At 41.4% G+C, this 18763-nt stretch overlaps 1 protein-coding gene across 3 annotated transcripts in view; it reads left to right on the top strand.

Annotated features, from left to right (window-relative positions):
- The first annotated feature begins 3204 nt into the window (after window positions 1-3204).
- LOC112216723 (lissencephaly-1 homolog B) overlaps window positions 3205-18763 on the top strand; it is a 47786-nt gene continuing 32227 nt past the window's right edge. Inside the window, exons 1-2 of one of the 3 annotated variants that reach the window (XM_024376742.2) lie at window positions 3205-3399; window positions 16196-16347. In XM_024376742.2, the coding sequence (XP_024232510.1) occupies window positions 16316-16347 (32 nt within the window). In that variant the 5' untranslated portion in view covers window positions 3205-3399; window positions 16196-16315. Of the gene's footprint in view, window positions 3400-3465; window positions 3527-4076; window positions 4096-16195; window positions 16348-18763 lie in introns of those variants that run through there. The other 2 variants (XM_024376744.2, XM_024376745.2) reach the window with 2 other exon arrangements.

Here is an 18763-nt window from a genome sequence, read left to right on the forward strand (position 1 = left end):
AAATTATGTCATCAAACTTTGGCATCAAAGTCTGGCATTCTCTGGATTTATGGTGCTTTTATGACAACTGGGAACTGTGGAAAAAAAACAAGAGTTGAATCATGACGTCAGTGATCTTCAGGTCAGAGCTCTAGAAAGAGGACGAAGTTCCCGACTTGTAATTCTGAGTTGGATGACCGTTCAAAACGTATTTTCCCAGTCAGAGCTTGTTTTTTTCCCGAGGTCCCAGTGGTCTTGAACTCACTGAAGTCTGATATTTCTCAGTTCCGAGTTTACAGTTGTTTTGAGTGCGGCAGAATGTTGGATTGACAGAATGCCTAATGTTTGTCCTTTTAAGCTTGGAAAAGAGACCCCTAAACCCACACTTGGACCACACAACCTCTCCGCTGAATAGTAGGCTAGTGATTGATTTGTGATGCTTGCAGTTAGCGACTGATTCCTTCCAAACCACTCACTGTTAAATTTGTGATTTCCAACATGTTGTGTAATGTTTATGTTCAATGGCTGGTGAGCCAGATACGTTTTATCTATTTCTCTTCATTATTTATCTTTATATTACAATGATTGAAAAGGATTTGCCATTAGATTGTCGACTTGATTCATGATCACTGCTAGCTAAAAATGTTAAGTCCAATCAAAGCTTCTGTAGATATCATGTGATTTACTGTCATTTTATCTGTGGCCAATGACCTTGAGCCTTCTTTAATGGGCACTTCTGATGTTACTCTATGGCAGCACCCAAGGGGCTTGAATTTTCTAGCTCTACCTGTAGATTTTGCAGTGGTGTAGTGTCCCCAGGAGTGACAGAACACTGAACCAATCACGGCGCAACTAGAGAACAATACCAACCCCTATTGTCCACTGGCTGTATTGTCCACTGGCTGCCCCACCAACACAAAAAGCACTGATCTAGGCTGAAACACCTGCATTTTGGAGCTGCCTTACTCAAGAAAGAAAACAAATGCATTTATTGATAGCAAATGTATTAATGCCAAAATAACATGCAAAATGACAGGTCACCACTGGTTCTGTCTAATTTGAGTATAATGAAGTTTGTTTCTTTTGATGTTTTCTGTCCTCAGATACAGAGAGCTGTGAAAGCCTGTTTGCAGATGAAGAGGGCTCAATGAAGAGAAGTGGTTCTCAGTCCTGGTGAAGGGGACTCAAAGGGGTGCACATTTTAGTTTTTAGCCTTAGCACTACACAGCTGATGCAAATGATCAACTCATCAAGCTTCAAGTGGTATTCATGTATGCATTTGTGATGTTATCTTTGGTATGATCTTGCTATGTGTGTTCACATGCATCTATCTATCTATCTATCCAATGTTATCATGATTTGTTATAATATTATACATTACTAATTCACAATGACCTGGTTATGTAAAAGCCTAATAATGACATTATCTTCCAAATTCCTGTAGATACCTTCCAACTGGAAATTCCCTCAAAACAATTGCTGACAATTGCCATGTAGGGCACTGCCTCGTGGGGGAATTCAAGTATGTGTGAAAGCCATCTGTGTCCTGCATAACTTCATGATGAACATGAGGACCAGGAGGGGACCTGCAGCTTGCCGCCGACTGCCATAGGAGAGGTCTGCTGCTCTGCAGGATGTTGCAAGGATGGGGCCAACAACACAGCACGGGAGACAATCCGTATGCGGGAGATCTTCACCTCCTACTTCTTCGAAGAGGGTGCTGTTCCCTGGCAACACCAAAGACTACACTATGCACAACTCTTTTAAGAGCCACCCACATTATGCATCGATGCTATTTGTTTGTTCTAGTGTGCCTTGTCTGTTTTTCAGTATGAAGTACTCTGCAGCCACTCCGTGTGGGACACCAGGTGAGGCCACACACAAATATTCCTGTTGAACACTGTCTCTTTAACTACCTTGTTTTTTCAATAAGTCTCTCTCCTTCACTTCATCTCTCTCCTTCTCCCTAAATCCTCTAGGTTATATCAGCTGTGTCGGTAAACCCCTCCAGCTTGTGAACTGCCTGACACAGAGGGCACAGCATGATCAGAGGTGAAAGGTCACTTGGTCAGGTCAACATGAAGTATTATTAAAGAGATGTTTACATTGAAATACAGATAGAGATGTAGTAGTCCCAGAGTTAAGGATCCAAGGTCAGTTTTGCCTTCACCTCCTAATGATTATGATGACTGACAGTGTTGGGATTAAAATAACATAAGGCTTAATCATGCTCTTTCTCTCATCTGCAGGTACTGTATGTTTTGATGTGAGGGATACCAACTCCCAGTCCCGTAATTGCCACCTCACCTGCTCTAAGATAACTGACGGGCCTACTGGGTGCCCAAGGCTGGTTAAGAAACACTGCTAGACACTTATGTAATTGTGTTGACCCGAGAGAATATGAAGTTTAGTAGCACTATAATTCATTCATCATATGCTATCTTCCCTGCTCCTCAGTTCTTAACTCTTTCCCTTTGTCTTTTACACTCTCACACCCCTCTCCCAAACTTCTTTCTTCCTGTGTGTTTTTTATGCACACCAGATGTGCATTGAAGTACAGCTTGAACTTGTATTTATAATATCATACTACAATTATAATATGTATAATGCATGTACTATGTATTTATAACACTTGGATAATGAACTTCTTTCATCAAAGCTTTTCAAATTCTCTACTGGTGTTGGTTCACATTCTCTACTGATTGAAATTAAGTCTCATTTGAGGACATACTACATACTACACCTACGCTTCTGATGGTCCTGGCATGGTTTCGAGGCCTGTTCAGAAATCTGTGCTCATGAATGTGCTGCGGCAAAGGAAACTTTGATAATGAATAAAGTGGACTTCGTAGCTTTTATTGGTAAGGTTATCAATACAACTCGGGTTGTGGAAAGCAGAAATGCCAGGTTGAAGGTTATTGTGGAGATGGCAAAATAGGTATTGGGAGTAACAGATGTTACTGTTGAAATGGTTGTTGACATGCTGAACAAACCTACGCGTGGAGTGTTTCAGCATGATATAGATAAAGTTAAATGGGGTTGGGGGTTTGGAGGAGGGTGTGGAAGAAGTTAGGGATTTATTTGGTTTAGAATTTGTTCATGGTACTACAGAGTTGGGCAGACCATGATTGATCGTACATTCCAGCACAGTAGGTGGTGACGTGCACTTAAACGATTGTTTGCGGACCGCTATGATATCATAGAAGAAGAATTATTATTATTATTATTATTATTATTGTTCATCTGAACCGGGCGTGCGCACTGCGCTGTCACCGCCTGCGAAGCAACACCAACCCGTGCGCGTACTGAAAACAAGATTGATCCTGCCTGGTGATAGGACATATCCCAGCAAAAACATAACATTTTATCGCCTATTTAGATCACAGAACACGGACTTTGAGACAGATCATACATAGAGGGGTGAGTTGAGTTGATTTTATTATCTTGATATACAACGAAGCGGTAATGATGACGATGTGGCTGCAGTTGTTTTGCGCTTCCCGTCTGTCTCAAAATGGCGGAGAGGCATTTACAGCAACAACACACGGTTGGGAAATTGATTATTGTAGCTAAATCATGACCTATCTTACTCTGATACATGTATCCAATGTTGTCTCGACGTGCGGTTTTAATCCATGACATTTGGAAACTTGGCTGGCATTCACATCGAGTTTGTTTACGTGGAACGTTAGCTTACTAAGGTTTTAAACTTTAGTAGCTAACATAGCAAATCAGCATAGCAATTAGCCACGGATCAGTTGGTTCGACTTTAAATGGTCCGAATGCGGAATGCTTGATTGAAATTACAGAACTATAGAATATAGTATTGGTTTCTTACTTATGGTAGGTGACAATGTCATGTTTGGTGAGAGGACTTGGGCAAGATAAAATGCTAACGAACCGCTTCAATTTCGGTCTTACTAGCTAACGTAACAAGCTGCATTCGTCAGCTAGCTAACTGGCTGGAAGGGCGTATGTTGGTCATTGCTGCAACCTTGGATAGCCAATTCCCTCCATGCTAGATCATGTAGCCACCTACCGGTATGTTGGCTAGTAAACCACTTATTAAGTATCACCTTTGCTTTACCACCTGCGCCGATATTTAATCTAGCTAAGGTAAGGAGTTGTCTACTTGTGTAAGCACTTTTGGAAAACTAGAGTAACGTTAATGTTAGACGTTAGCTAACTAGGGCGTTAACTAGGTAACGTTAACGATCTTGCGTGCCATTTGAGTTAAATTAGTAACATCACATTTCTGGTATTGATTCCTCGAGCATATATGCACATGTCGATCAAGGCTTAAATGGGCTGAATGTCCAAAATAAATCACATCGTTCATGTGATGAAACGGCTTGTTTGCCACCAGAATGTAAGTCTAACAGGGTGGAGTTTTGGCATTATGGTGTTCATCATGAATAACGTTACACAGATAGTGGTCTCTGGTTGTCTAGTGGCTACTCTACACCGAACATTGGCTGGGTTTATATCTACATTTCGGTTCAGATAGTATAACGTTAAGCTAGATATCTGGCTAACGTTAGATTCACGATGTGTGGTCAACAGTTAGCATGCCAGAATGGTATTTTCATGAGCCTTTATGGCAAAGACAACGTAGTTTGAGCTAGCTAACGTTAGCTGTCACTGGAGGGGACTCGTCGAAAAAAAAAAAAAAGTAACGTTAATGGCGTATTTCTGTAAGCACTAAATCCGCCATGGTTCGTTGGCAGAGGCCCATGTGAAAATGAATGGCGTATAAGGTCTATGGTAAACGCATGCTTAGATCTTATACACATTGTTCTGAGATGCTCTTATGCAGCTAATGTCACATTTTGTGAAAATTTTAATTATGTAATCGGAAACAAGCACATTACGTTTTAGTAATTTACCTGCCGCATATAAAGGCGTCATAATTCATAAAGCTCATGTTAACAGACTCTATTTCATAAGAAAAAAAACAATATACGGTCTCCTAAGCCTGTGTTAACCTTAGACCATATTTTTGGTGTTTATCCCAAAACCCAATTTCCCCCATATGAATGGCTGAATGAACCAGAGGTAACTCATTTCCGTTTTTTAGGACTTCAAACTGGCTAGCTCTATTAGCCGAGTTTGTTTTGCATGGCCCACCCAGTGGGTGGAGATTACCCTTGAGGACCAATTGAATGGTCTAAAATGCACTTAACTGGGTAGTTTGAGCCCTGGATGCTGATTAGGTGACTGCCGTGGTATACCATGGGTATGACAAAAATGTATTTTTACTGCTCTAATTACATTGGTAACCCGTTTATAATAGCAATAAGGTACCTCAGGGGTTTGTGGTATATGGCCTATATACCACGGCTAAGGGCTGTGTCCAGGCACTCCACTATGCGTCGTGCTTAAGAACAGCACTTAACTGTGGTATATTGGCCATATACCACACCCCCTCGTGCCTTATTGCTTAATTAACTCAGCAAACTTGCAGCACAGTGCCATACAAAACGAACTCTCCCAATGCTGTCTTGACACAGCTGTTTGTGATGTAGGCAGACATTACCTGGCAAATAATCTCCCTTTGAACCCACTAACAATTCAACGTTTTTTTTTAACCAAACATCAAGGTACACCTGATCTGTATTCTAGGTCATTATTTGCGTTTAAGCAAGTGGGCAGCTGTCATCCATGATTTGAGTGAGGGTGGAATGAACAGCGAGCAACACGACATTAAAAAGGACATTAAAAACAACAATTAATGAGCCTGTGCTAAACTTCACTGTTTTTGTCAGTCTGCTATTATTAGTGCATGTACAGTTGGGTCTGAAATTGACACGCTTAAGAAAGATGAGCAAACATTATAATTAAAATATTGAGATATTATTTTATACTAATACAATTGCTCAGAGAATGAGATTTTGTTTAACTAATACTTTTTTTTCTTCTCTCAAAGGTAGGGGTCAAAGTGATTGACAACCATGTTTTAACATCTTCCAATATATTTCACCTTTTTCTAAAATGTGTTAAGAGTTGGAGAACACATCGGGAGAGAGCTAAGACCATTCCTCCATACAGAATCCTTCCATATCCTTGATATCATTCATCTGCACTTATGGACTGGCCTCTTCATGTCTGGAGACTGAGATGGCCATTTGCAAAATATAGATTTTTGTGGCTAATTAACAATTTCTTTGTGGATTTTGAGGTGTGCTTGAGGTTGTTGTCTTGCTGGAAGATCCACTTGTCTTGTGGCCAAGTTTCAGCCACCTGGCAGAGGCAAACGTGTGTGTATTATATATATATATATATATATATATTCGTTTTTTTGTGTGTGTATGTTTGTGTGTGTGTGTCTTTGTACTGGGTAAAGTTCATGATGCCATTGACCTTAACCAGTGGAGGCAAAATATAAATACAAAACAAATAATTCAAAATTAAATTGCGTGCTAACTGTTTTGATGCCACGATTTTGAAATAGCTAATATTTTTATTTCACCATTCAACTCCATCGTCTATAGTCAACGGTAGGCAGGCTATCAGTGTGTCACCCACCGCTTTACAATGTGAGATTGAGGCAATATAATTGTACTTCAAATAATGAGGAATGTCTTACCTTGCTTCAAAATAGCCTAGCCAAAATCCAACCATAGAAAGGTGGAGGCAATTCTTTATAAAGACTACCTCATGTCATTAACCAGAATTTCTCACTTATTCTATTGGTTTTCAAAACTTTTTTTCGTTGTCCAGAACCCAAATGCACAATCCTAGTCATATTAGCAACCCATACTATTTGTTGCTGTTATATTCCCTCTCTAAGTTTCTAACACAAATGTTAGTCTCTGTCAGATTAGGGCTGGGTGATATGGCCAAAATATCATGTATGGTATTTTTCAAATCTTTGATGGTATGACGGTATTTTATGTTTTTGATTAATAAAAGTTCAACATTTGCTTTATCAGCAGTGTGTGACCCTAGGGTGGCAACACATATTCTAAATTATTTCAATGGGTCTTTCTCAGTTCTGATTTGTTTTATACTTTTCAGTTCAACTTCAACCTAAAACAATTTCCATCAATTTTTGCATTTCCTGCACTCATTTTTTAGATCATTTCCAGACTGCCACGATGTGGGCAAAAATACTAGGCCTTATTTTTAACCAAATGTTGCAATTGCGATTTAGATCAAAACACTTGGGTGAACTTCTGGAACCATGGAAATAGAATGTTTATTATAATTCTATAGTTAGATTATAAATAATAGTGTGCACTTTGAATACAGTGTTGTTTGACATGACAACGAATGAAAATGCCATTGACGTGTTATAGTGACAGGGTAGGAACCAATATGATGTTCAGTGTTTCCTAGGGTACCCTATAATTTTTGGCTACATTAAATCTTCATTCATATAGCCAACATATTCATGCTTCGCCTATTCCTCTTTGATTTAGAAGATACTGTTGCACAAAAAACATGCTGATTTAGCTAGATACCTTTGCTCTGACTCAGTACTTTATCTAGTTAGCTAGTCAGCTAACTAGCGATTAGCATTAGTGGCTAACACAATTTCGAGTAACTTGCTAAGAAAATACAAACTAGTTGTTTGCAGATATAAGAAACACAAACTAATATTGTAATTATGGAACACATGTGGATTTATATTAAGATCAAAGTGGAAACAACATCGACATTGTTGCATGTGCTGCATTGACCATGCAGACTGAACGAAAGTGTCTCTTGGTCAAGCAACAACAAATGCGCTCGTTGAGTGACAGGGACTAGGGAGAGCGAGAGAGAGGACTCAAGTAGCGGAGTAAACTATAAAAATGGACGTTACACACGGCGTATCACATGTAACAAACCAAACATTCAAATGCCGTTATAGAAGGTAAAGTAAAAACCCAAACCCGTCCGTGCCTATACGGTATACCGCCCAGCCCTATGTCAGTGTTTTCCCACAAATTGCATTTTGGTAAATGTTTGAACATGTTTATTTAGCTGCTTCATTACGGCAGTTGCATGTTCAATAATGGGCTATAGACTTTTTACTATAAGACAATTGATGTGCTATTGTTGCATGTTTTCATTAAGCTCTTAATGAAAAATGTCAGTTCTTTGTACAAGCATGCATAGTATTTTCTGTTGGTCACGTCATTTTGTTTGGACATTTTTTTAAAACAATTTGTGACTGGTGAATGGGGTTCGGTGAGTCGGCAGCAAAATTGCCCGAAATGTGCATCCTAATATTTGGGATATTATTTCTGGCGATGTAGCGACAATATCGCGTTCAAAATGTTGAGCTAGTTGGCTGTACCTGCACCAAAGGCTCCAGTGTTGTTATATCGTAGCTTGTTCTCAGTCTTTTTAAATAGGGAGCCAATTTGTTTTCAGCACATATTTCCATGACTCATCAAAATTCGTTTTCTCATTACTCATTTCCCTTCAGAAGACATGATGGGCAATATGTTTGGAACATTGAAACTAGGGCTGCATGATTAATGCAATTCAGATCGAAATTGAGATATTGGTATGTGCAATATCCATATCGCAAGAGGCTGTGATTTTTCTTCTTTATTTGACGATCTGTTAATACAACAACAACTAGACTCCGGTACCTCCTCCAATGAGACGATCTAGACTGTTCATTCACTCCGCTTGGAATGCACATGCAGGCCAATCACGAGCTTCCCGGCTTAGAGCACGCAGTTAGGTGCTGGTGGGTGAGGAGAGAAAGTGCTTTACCAAAGACGGTACAGTATGAGGTTTAGAAACTCTGTGGCTTTACCTCCGAGTGTGTGTTGGATACATGAGTGATGTTAGTACTGACGACAGTGTCGTATATGGTGCCAAAGAAGGGTGCCTCTTCAGTGGTATGGCAGTATTTTGGCACCAGGCAAACCAATGACAACCAAATGCAAGTTGTTAAAAGTACCTCAGATTTGTGGCGACTACAAGAGGTAACACAACAAATTGATTCAATCATTTGAAGAATGGTGGTGGGAAAAAAAGCCCAACAGCAGCAAAGCCCCTCAGCCACAACCAGCCACCTACGTCAAACAGGCATTGATTGCCGATGTGTTTTCAAGTATAATGCCCTACCTAAAACATCCCGCAGACACATCATCACCTATCACATAGCCAAATACATGGTTCCTATTTACAGTTGCAAAGACAGCTTCAAGAATATGATAAACAAGCTGGACAGGAGATTCAAGATTCCATCTTGCACATATTTCTCCAAAGTCGCCATCCCAACACTGTATAACAAAATGAAGGGAGAAGTTTAATCATGTCGCGTTGAATGACTGGACCAGACTCCAATGTTTTGGACACAGGCTGCACCTTGTAATCGGTAGGCTATGTGTTACATGTTTTTAAGGTATTTTGTTATTCAATTTTAATGATTGAGCCTACTTATGCATCATTACACAATCATAAGACTATGGCTGCCTGAATAAATAAATAAACTTAAGTTATTTAAGAACTGATAATGGTAAAATAGTAAATAGGAACTCTTTATTCAGTAATACGTGCTGTGCTTATACCACACTATATTTTGATAAGTCTTGAAGTTCCCACAAGTGCTTAGCAGGTTGTATAGCCTACCTGGTTGGCATGAAAATGAACCACGGGAAAAGCATCCTCCATTTGCTGTTTAAGTGCATAGATGACATGTATTTTTTCCCGCTGCCCCTTGTTTGGAGACGGCTGCATCAAAACAAATTTCACCCATATATATTATTATTTAGTATATGCAAAGACGAGATTAAATCAAGAATAGTCTGATGGGTGACAATATTAGCCTATGTTATCACTTGTGGATGATGCCCAGCATAAGAAACAGTTATTTTTTTTGTGACTTTTTCAACTCATAGTCGCGCACCTCATAGCCTAGCCTTTATGTTTTGATAAGGTTTGTATCGCAATTTAAGTGGCCAAATAACTTCTTTAAAATGAAGCCCATTATTCCGCTTTACAAGGGTTGTAAAAGAGCTTAATTAGCATACATAAGCAGCGCGTGAGTTTCATGTTTGGGGAAGATCATTTTCATCATAAAAATGCACCTTTATAATAAAAGCATTACATGCATAATTGCATTCACTTTTGATAATGGTATTTTGTTGCTAATGGAACATTCACGCGTATAGCCTACTACCATGTGCGCATTGCTGTGCTTATAATGTGAAGAAATAGCTTAATAGTTTATCAACATTTTAAGCTAGATTTTCTGATCTGCTGCGGCAGCCACATTGCATAAAACGTTTTTTGATGCAAGTATTTGTATTCATTTGGCATCTATCGCATCCCACAACTGTCCCAGACTATGTGTGGAATATTATTTTTTAGCATAGAATAGTTCAATTTAGTAGATTGACATAGGCTAGCACAATTGATGTTTGTTGTTGTTGTTTGCTGATGAAAAGTACATGTGGACAGTTCTTCCAATATCTTCAATATGCATCTCGGAATTGGATAAGGTTGCGTCCCCGATGTGTCTGTCTTCATTTGTAGCCTGTGAGAAGGGCGCAACGCAGCGCTCAGGGAGAAGGGCGCAACGCAGCGCTCAGGGAGAAGGGCGCAACGCAGCGCTCAGGGAGAAGGGCGCAACGCAGCGCTCAGGGAGAAGGGCGCAACGCAGCGCTCAGGGAGAAGGGCGCAACGCAGCGCTCAGGGAGAAGGGCGCAATGCAGCGCTCCGGGCCAAGGGCACAATTTCCACTGGAAGCAAAAGGCATGGATTTCTTTTTTAGGGTGCATTACTGCCACACAGAGGGGATGCCGCCATGAAATGTGAGGCATTATCAAGTGCTTGTCAAATTGTGAATGAGAGACTGATAAAGTGTGTACGCCCTGCGCAAAAAAAACAAAGCAGAGCTCATGCCTTTCAAGCTACTTTTTTCAAATCATCATTAGTTGCATCATGCAGCCTTACAATGTATTAAAACTCAAAACATGTAGAACAACTAAAGTTACATTAATAACTCTAAATTAAGCATATAGCAGTACCTATTTCTTTGTTAACCGCTCAACACAGAATAGCCGCATGTGCGCACTCCCTCAAATCGTTTGGAGAAAAATGTTATATTTTATTCAGCTTCGTTCAATTGTATTCTTCATACTATAAAATAATGCCACAGAATTCAAAGGAAATCTTATCTGCTAAATGTGTAGCCCACAGCCATTTGGCATAGCCAGATCAGGACCTAACATAAGGGGCGGCAGGTAGCCTAGTGGTTAGAGCGTTAAACCAGTAACAGATCAAATCCCCGAGCTGACAAGGTAAAAATCTGTCGTTCTTAACTGACTTGCCTAGTTAAATAATGTATATTTATTTTTTTACTCAGACTATGCTATTCTGTTCTTCTGAAATAGACTACATTTTCTTCGTATCATGTTTCTTTAGACCTGTCTAAAATAACTAATGGATTTGTTGTGAAGGTGTAGGCTATATTAGATGGATTTATTAGACTTTTTAAAATGTTCCAAATGTCTGCATCAGTGGCTTGTAGGCTATACGTTGAAGCCAGGAGATGCTAAATGTGTTTATGTTCATTAACGGTCAATTACCTTGAGACCGACCAGTTATTTGCTTGACAATCACCATCTGATCGCCACATCCCTAAACGGTACACAATTTGAGCGAGTTCCTTCCTACAAATATCCTGGTATTTGGCTTGATACCAAACTGTAATTTAAAGAACATGTCACTGAGCTGGTGAAGAAGTTGAAGTTCAAGGTTTGTTTCTTTTACAGAAACCAAGCATGTCTGAATTTTCTTAACAGGAAATAAATTGTCAAGGCCACTTTTATGTCTATTTTAGATTATGGGGATATTATCTACACTACATACACAAAAGTATGAGCTGGCAGACAGCGTGTTTGGCGTCATGTGGGTGAGCTGCTTACTGATGTCAACATTGTGAGCACAGGGTTTGGCGGATGCCGGATACCAGTCCCAATGCATAGTCCCAACTGTGAAGTTTTGTGAAGGAGGAATAATGGTCTGGGGCTGTTTTTGATGGTTTGGGTTAGGCCCCTTAGCTCCAGTGAAGGGAAATCTTAACGCTGTGCTTCCAACTTTGTGGCAACAGTTTGGAGAAGGTCTTTTCCTGTTTATGCATGACAATGCCCCCATGCACAAAGCAAGGTCCATACAAAAATGGTTTGTCAAGATCGGTGTGAAAGAACTTGACTAGCATGCACAGAGCCCTGACCTCAACCCTATTGAACACCTCACCGACTGCAAGCCAGACCTAATTTCCCAACATCAGTGCCCGACTTTACTAATGCTCTTGTGGCTGAATGGAAGCAAGTCCCCGCAGCAATGTTCCAACATCTAGTGGAAAGTCTTCCCAGAAGAGTGGAGGCTGTTAAAGCAGCAAAGAGGGGACCAACTCATATTAAGGCACATGATTTTAGAATTAGATGTGTATCTGACACAAGCTACATTCCTTGCCAAATGACAATCGTTTAATCACAAATTCTAAATCCAATGGTTGATTTGAAGTAGTAAAATGTGTTCCAACGAGCTGCAGTTTTGAAATAATTTCTTTGTCTATTTTCCGTTTAGGCTACTTTGCGAACTGCTAGTGCCATTAAAATTTTCTCAGCCTAGGCCAGTACACGAACAGTCAAATGCCCATCCCTTTGTGTGTGGCCTAAATGTTGTCCAGTAATACTAGCCCTAGCTCCTCTCTAAGATCCCGGTTGTCTATAGGGGCCTTGTGTGTCTGTGACTCTCTGGATGGTTTGGAGAGTTAGTCTCCTAGCTAAGTCTACTGTGGTATTACTTACTATACGGTCTGGCTGTTGAGTATGATGTAGTTCACAGATTGAGAGATGGACAGGAGACAAGTAACTGACCAAGATCTACCTTGAGATCTGTGGTGCATGCTACATTAAATTTTGGCGCAAAACTGAACGTTTGACTGGACTGCATTAGATATTCACGTGTTCACTAATACAGTTCCTTCAGAAAGTATTCACACCACCCTTGATATTTCCAAATTTAGTTGTTACAAAGTGGGATTAAAATGGATTTAATTGTATTTTAAAAAAATCAGCGATCTACACAATACTCCGATGTAAAAAAAAAAAAATGTTTTAAATATGTCCACAGTTTCGGCCCCCCCTTAGGATCTCTTGCAGGCTATTCCAGAGGCTGTAGGCATAATAACTAAATCATCTCACACTTTCTTTTTTTTGTTACATTTGTGCCCAGGTGTGGATAACACTGGTGGGATAGCACTGCTAGCGTTAGACTGCTCTGTTTTCACAATGGCTAGCAGCTAACTGCTACTTAACAGGAATCCTGGACACACACTTGCAGTTCCAGCCATAAAGTCTCACCGTGTTGCAGAATCCGTAACGATACAAACTTTACCTATGATTAAAAATGCTGTTCATTGACAACAGCTCAGTACTTAACACCATAGTACCCTCCAAACTCGTCATTAAGCTCGAGACCCTGGGTCTCGACCCTGCCCTGTCCAACAGGGTCCTGGATAGTCTGATGGGCCACCCCTAGGAAACAACATCTCCACCCCGCTGATCCTCAACACTGGGGCCCCACAAGGGTGCGTTCTCAGCCCTCTCCTGTACTCCCTGTTCACACTACAGTGGTAGGCTTGATTACCAACAACGACGAGACGGCCTACAAGGAGGAAGTGAGGACCCTCGGAGTGTGGTGTCAGGAACATAACCTCACACTCAACGTCAACAAAACAAAGGAGGTGATCATGGACTTTAGGAAACAGGAGAGGGAGCAACCCCCTATTCACATCGAGGGCATAGTAGTGGTGGAAAGTTTTAAGTTCCTCGGCGTACACATCACAGACAAACTGAAATGGTCCACCCACACAGACAGCGTGGTGAAGAAGGCGCAACAGTGTCGCTTCAACCTCAGGAGGCTGAAGAAATTCGGCTTGTCACTTAAAACACTCACAAACTTTTACAGATGCACAATCGAGAGCATCCTGCCGGGCTGTATCACCACCTGGTACGGCAACTCCTCCCACAACCGTAAGGCTCTGAGGTCGGGTAGTGAGGTCGGCACGACGCATTACACATTGCCCTCCAGGAAACATACAACATCCAATGTCACAGGATGGCCAAAAAGATCATCAAGGACAACAACTACCCGAGACACTGCCTGTTCATCCTGCTATCATCCAGAAGGCAAGGTCAGTACAGGTGCATCAAAGATGGGACAGAGGTAAATAAAGGTTAGACTACGGTTTGCATCATGTTGTGGTCTGGGGAACTGTTTTTTTGCTGAACACCAACCCAAACAGGAAGGACTGGTGCACTTCACAAAATAGAAAGCATCATGAGGCAGGAAAATTATGTGGCTATATTGAAGTAACATCTCAAGACATCAGTCGGGATGTTAAAAGCTTGGTTGCATATGCGTCTTCCAAATGGACAATGACCCCAAGCATACTTCCAAGGTTGTGACAAAATGGCTTAAAGACAACAAAGTCAAGGTATTGGAGTGGCCATCACAAAGCCCTGACCTCAAGCCTATAGAGAGATTGTGGGCAGAACTGAAAAAGCGTGTGCAAGCAAGGAGGCCTACAAGTCTGTCTCAGTTATACTAGTTCTTTCAGGAGGAATGGGCCAAAATTCACCCAACTTATTGTGGGAAGCTTGTGGAAGGCTAACCAAAATGTTTGACTCAAGTTAAACAATTTAAAGGCAATGCTATCAAATACGAATTGAGTGTATGTAAACTTCTGAACCACTGGGAATGTGATGAAAGATGTGAAAGCAACTGAAATCAATAATTCTCTCTACTATTATTCGGACATTTCACATTCTTAAAATAAAGTGGTGATCCTAACTGACCTCAGACTGGCGATTTTTAATCCGATTAAATGTCAGGAATTGAGAAAAACTGAGTTTAATTGTATTTGGCTGAGGTGTATGTAAACTTCCGACTTCAACTGTAAACTCAGCAAAACAATAAACATGCTGGAGGGTCATGCTGGTCATGCTGGAGGGTCATGTCAGGATGAGCCTGTAGGAAGGGTACCACATGAGGGAGGAGGATGTCTTCCCTGTAACGCACAGCATTGAGATTGCCTGCAATGACAACAAGCTCAGTCCGATGATGCTGTGACACAACGCCCCAGACCATGACGGACCCTCCACCTCCAATTCGATCCCGCTCCAGAGTACAGGCCTCGGTGTAACGCTCATTCCTTTGACGATAAACGCGAATCCAACCATCACCCCTGGTGAGACAAAACCGCGACTCGTTCAGTAAAGAGCACTTTCTGCCAGTCCAGCGACGGTGGGTTTGTGCCCATAGGTGACGTTGTTGCCGGTGATGTCTGGTGAGGACCTGCCTTACAACAGGCCTACAAGCCCTCAGTCCAGCCTCTCTCAGCCTATTACGGACAGTCTGAGCACTGATGGAGGGATTGTGCGTTCCTGGTGTAACTCGGGCAGTTGTTGCCATCCTTTACCTGTCCCACAGGTGTGATGTTCAGATGTACTGATCCTGTGCAGGTTTTTGATGCACGTGGTCTACCACATCTCCAATTAGCCTTGTATTCGGCGTCTCACAGTCCTGACATTTCTTGCAATTTCTTGACCTAGCCACATCTGCAGTCCTCATCCCTCCTTGCAGCATAGCCAAGGCACGTTCACACAGATGAGCAGGGACCCTGGGCATCTTTCTTTGGGGTTTTCCAGAGTCAGTAGAAAGGCCTCTTTAGTGTCCTAAGTTTTCAGAACTGTGACCTTAATTGCCTACCGTCTGTAAGCTGTTAGTGTCTTAACGACCGTTCCGCAGGTGCATGTTCATTAATTGTTTATGGTTCATTGAAGAAGAATGGGAAACAGTGTTTAAACCCTTTACAATGAAGATCTGTGAAGTTATTTGGATTTTTATGAATTATCTTTGAAAGACAGGGTCCTGAAAAAGGGACGTTTCTTTTTTTGTTGAGTTTATATAGCTCTATCAGCCTAAACCTGTTCCACACCTGTCAGTCCAGACTGAAAGGAGCAGTGAGCCTTGCCATTAGGCAGAATGGCAGATATCAGTCATTGTTTGTATACCGTGTTCATTTCTTATCTGTAATTGTTTTTCCGTCAACAGTACATTTTTGTCTTTCTCATCCACTCTCCCTCTACCTCTGTTTTGCTTTTCTCCCCCGTGTTTTCTGGCTGCCTCTCTCTCTCTCTCTCTCTGTGTATCTTTGTCTCTCTCTCTCTGCCTGTCTGTCTTTGTGGAATACCAGTTATAGTTTCTGAGGGTTGAAGTCTGAACGACTGACCGAGGGACCTGAGAACCTCCCTACACCATCTCACCCTGTCTCACCCGCCTCCCTCAGAGGGAGAGAGCAGCCACTACAGCCAACATGGTGCTGTCACAGAGACAACGAGACGAATTGTAAGTACACGCACGCCCACACACACACACACACACTAGTGATATGGGTGGGAGGGGATTGATAGTTACATATCGCAATATTATTTTGGGCGATATTACATTGACTCAAAGTATCGATTTGTAATGCTAGGTAGCATTAGCTAGCGATAGCTGGCTGTACATTTGCCAAAACGCTGATATTTTTCATCCTATGGTTTGTTCTAAATCTTTTTAAAAAGTGCGGCAACATCTTTTCCGCACCTATTTCCTTGACTGCTCAAAACTTTTTTTTCTCTCTGCAGCAGGAATTTAGTGAGCAATATGTTTGGAACATCAGATTGCAATAAAATCTCAGTATCAAATCGCAATACATATCGTATACACATCATTTTGTGAGGTCCCAATTTTGTGAGGTCCCCAATTTTTTGGGGTGTGTGTTAGGATGTTTTCACACTTGGTCCCTTTCAGTCAATGTTTTTACTTAGTGCGGTTTGCTTAATTTTTTTAGTGCAGTTTGAACAATCCAAAGGATCTCAGACCCCTCAAAAGAGCCCCCGATGTGAAACGAACAGAGGTTTTTTGAGTTCTCTCTTTTGTGGCACCAATGTGAGGGTTTATGGCAGAGTAACCGGTGTTGCAGTACTCTAGTGGCTGGAATTATGACATGCGAGCTTGGGGAGCTTTGCATTAACATTGTCCTAAAAAGGGAACCGGAGGTGGTCTCGGTTTGCTTCAGGGGCTCTTTTGAGGGGGTTTGAGTTCCTTTTTAAGGGAACTGCACTGAGTTCACAAAAATTTGCTGAAAGAGAACATGTGAGAAAACACCCTTAGATGGGCATTTGAAATTATTTCACTATTTAAATAATATCATTATTTTTGGGGGGATATCCGGATAGTTGAAAATATTTGCTCTAGTCTCTTGACCAATCAGAATTATGCTTAAAAAAGGCCACAGCAAACAATGCACACTTATTTTTTGGGTAATATTCGGGGAGTTTTGGGGTAACAGTAGCCTATGCTAAAAACAGTGAAAAGTCTGCTGTTCGCCATCATAAAACTGATTTCAGATTATTATTTATTTATTTAGTGTTTTTTTGCCTTGATCTGTGTCAGGTCTTGTGGAACCTCGGTTTGTACGTGCCTGTAGGCTAATTTGAAGTGGGGAAAATAGCATATGGTTGTCAGGGCTGACCGGAGGGCAAGATGTGCTATGATATTAAAATGTGTTTTCTTGTAAAACCAGGGGAGAATGACAGCCCCCTCTCATTGAACCGGGGAACTGCAGGCTGTTTTCAGAACTCTGTATCCCCAGGGCTCTACGCTGACCCTTTTTTGCAAGGTGTTCGAAGTTTTAAAAAAATGTAGGCGCAGACAAATAAATTTAGGCACACAGTGAAAAATTCTTGATCAGGATCGAGGGAAAGATGAACAGAGCAAAGTCCTTGATGAAAACCTTCTCAGGACCTCAGACTGGGGTTCAAGGTTCACCTTCCAACAAGACAAAGACCCTAAGCACACAGCCAAGACAACACAGGAGTGGCTTCGGGACAAGTCTCTGAATGTCCTTGAGTGGCCCAGCCAGAGCCCGGGCTTGAACCCGATCGAACATCTCTGGAGAGACCTGAAAATAGCTGTGCAGCAACGCTCCCCATCCAACCTGACAGAGCTTGAGAGGATATGCAGAGAAGACTGGGAGATACTCTCCAAATACAGGTGTGCCAAGCTTGTAGCGTCATAACAAGAAGACTCATGGTTATAATCGCTGCCAAATGTGCTTCAACAAGCACTGAGTAAAGGGTCTGACTACTTATGTAAATGTGACACACACACCACATTCTCTCTGAAAAAATTGTGCACACACACTCACATTCTCTCCCTCTCTGACACTCACACATATTACAATTATCCAAAAGCCATTTGAGGAGTGCTGATGATGTCAGAGATGTTTTGTTGCTGCTCATAGAAAATGTAGCCCTCATCAGAGAATGGAACCAGGCTGCCACTCAGACATACAACTCTGTGTGCGCGCATGTGGTTTTGGTCGTGTTGGTCGATCTGCTTCTCCTGAGTGTCGCCATGTTTCCATGACAACCATAAACACACCATCTGTGATTCAATTCTCAGTGTCGTTTTCCTAGAGGAAACATGTCACTGGACTTCACACTCGAGCACACACACCCACTTTCACTGCAGCACAGCTTCTGCCAGACAGACAGGGTGTGGTCTCTTTCTGCCTTAAGGTGGAACTGAGATTTCTCTTAAGCTAGAACTGCTGATATCACTGTTGTCATTCAAGGATACATTTAGCAATAAGTCATCACAGAAAACACTGACTCAATAAAACATGCTCGGTTGAAACTGGAATGGTGCACTAACTCAATGTACGTTACAGATCGTTTTTGTAGGTTACATACCTTTTTATGATACTCTGAAAACC

This window comes from Oncorhynchus tshawytscha, linkage group LG17 (genome assembly GCF_018296145.1).
Source record: "Oncorhynchus tshawytscha isolate Ot180627B linkage group LG17, Otsh_v2.0, whole genome shotgun sequence".
Taxonomy (NCBI): Eukaryota; Metazoa; Chordata; class Actinopteri; order Salmoniformes; family Salmonidae; genus Oncorhynchus; species Oncorhynchus tshawytscha.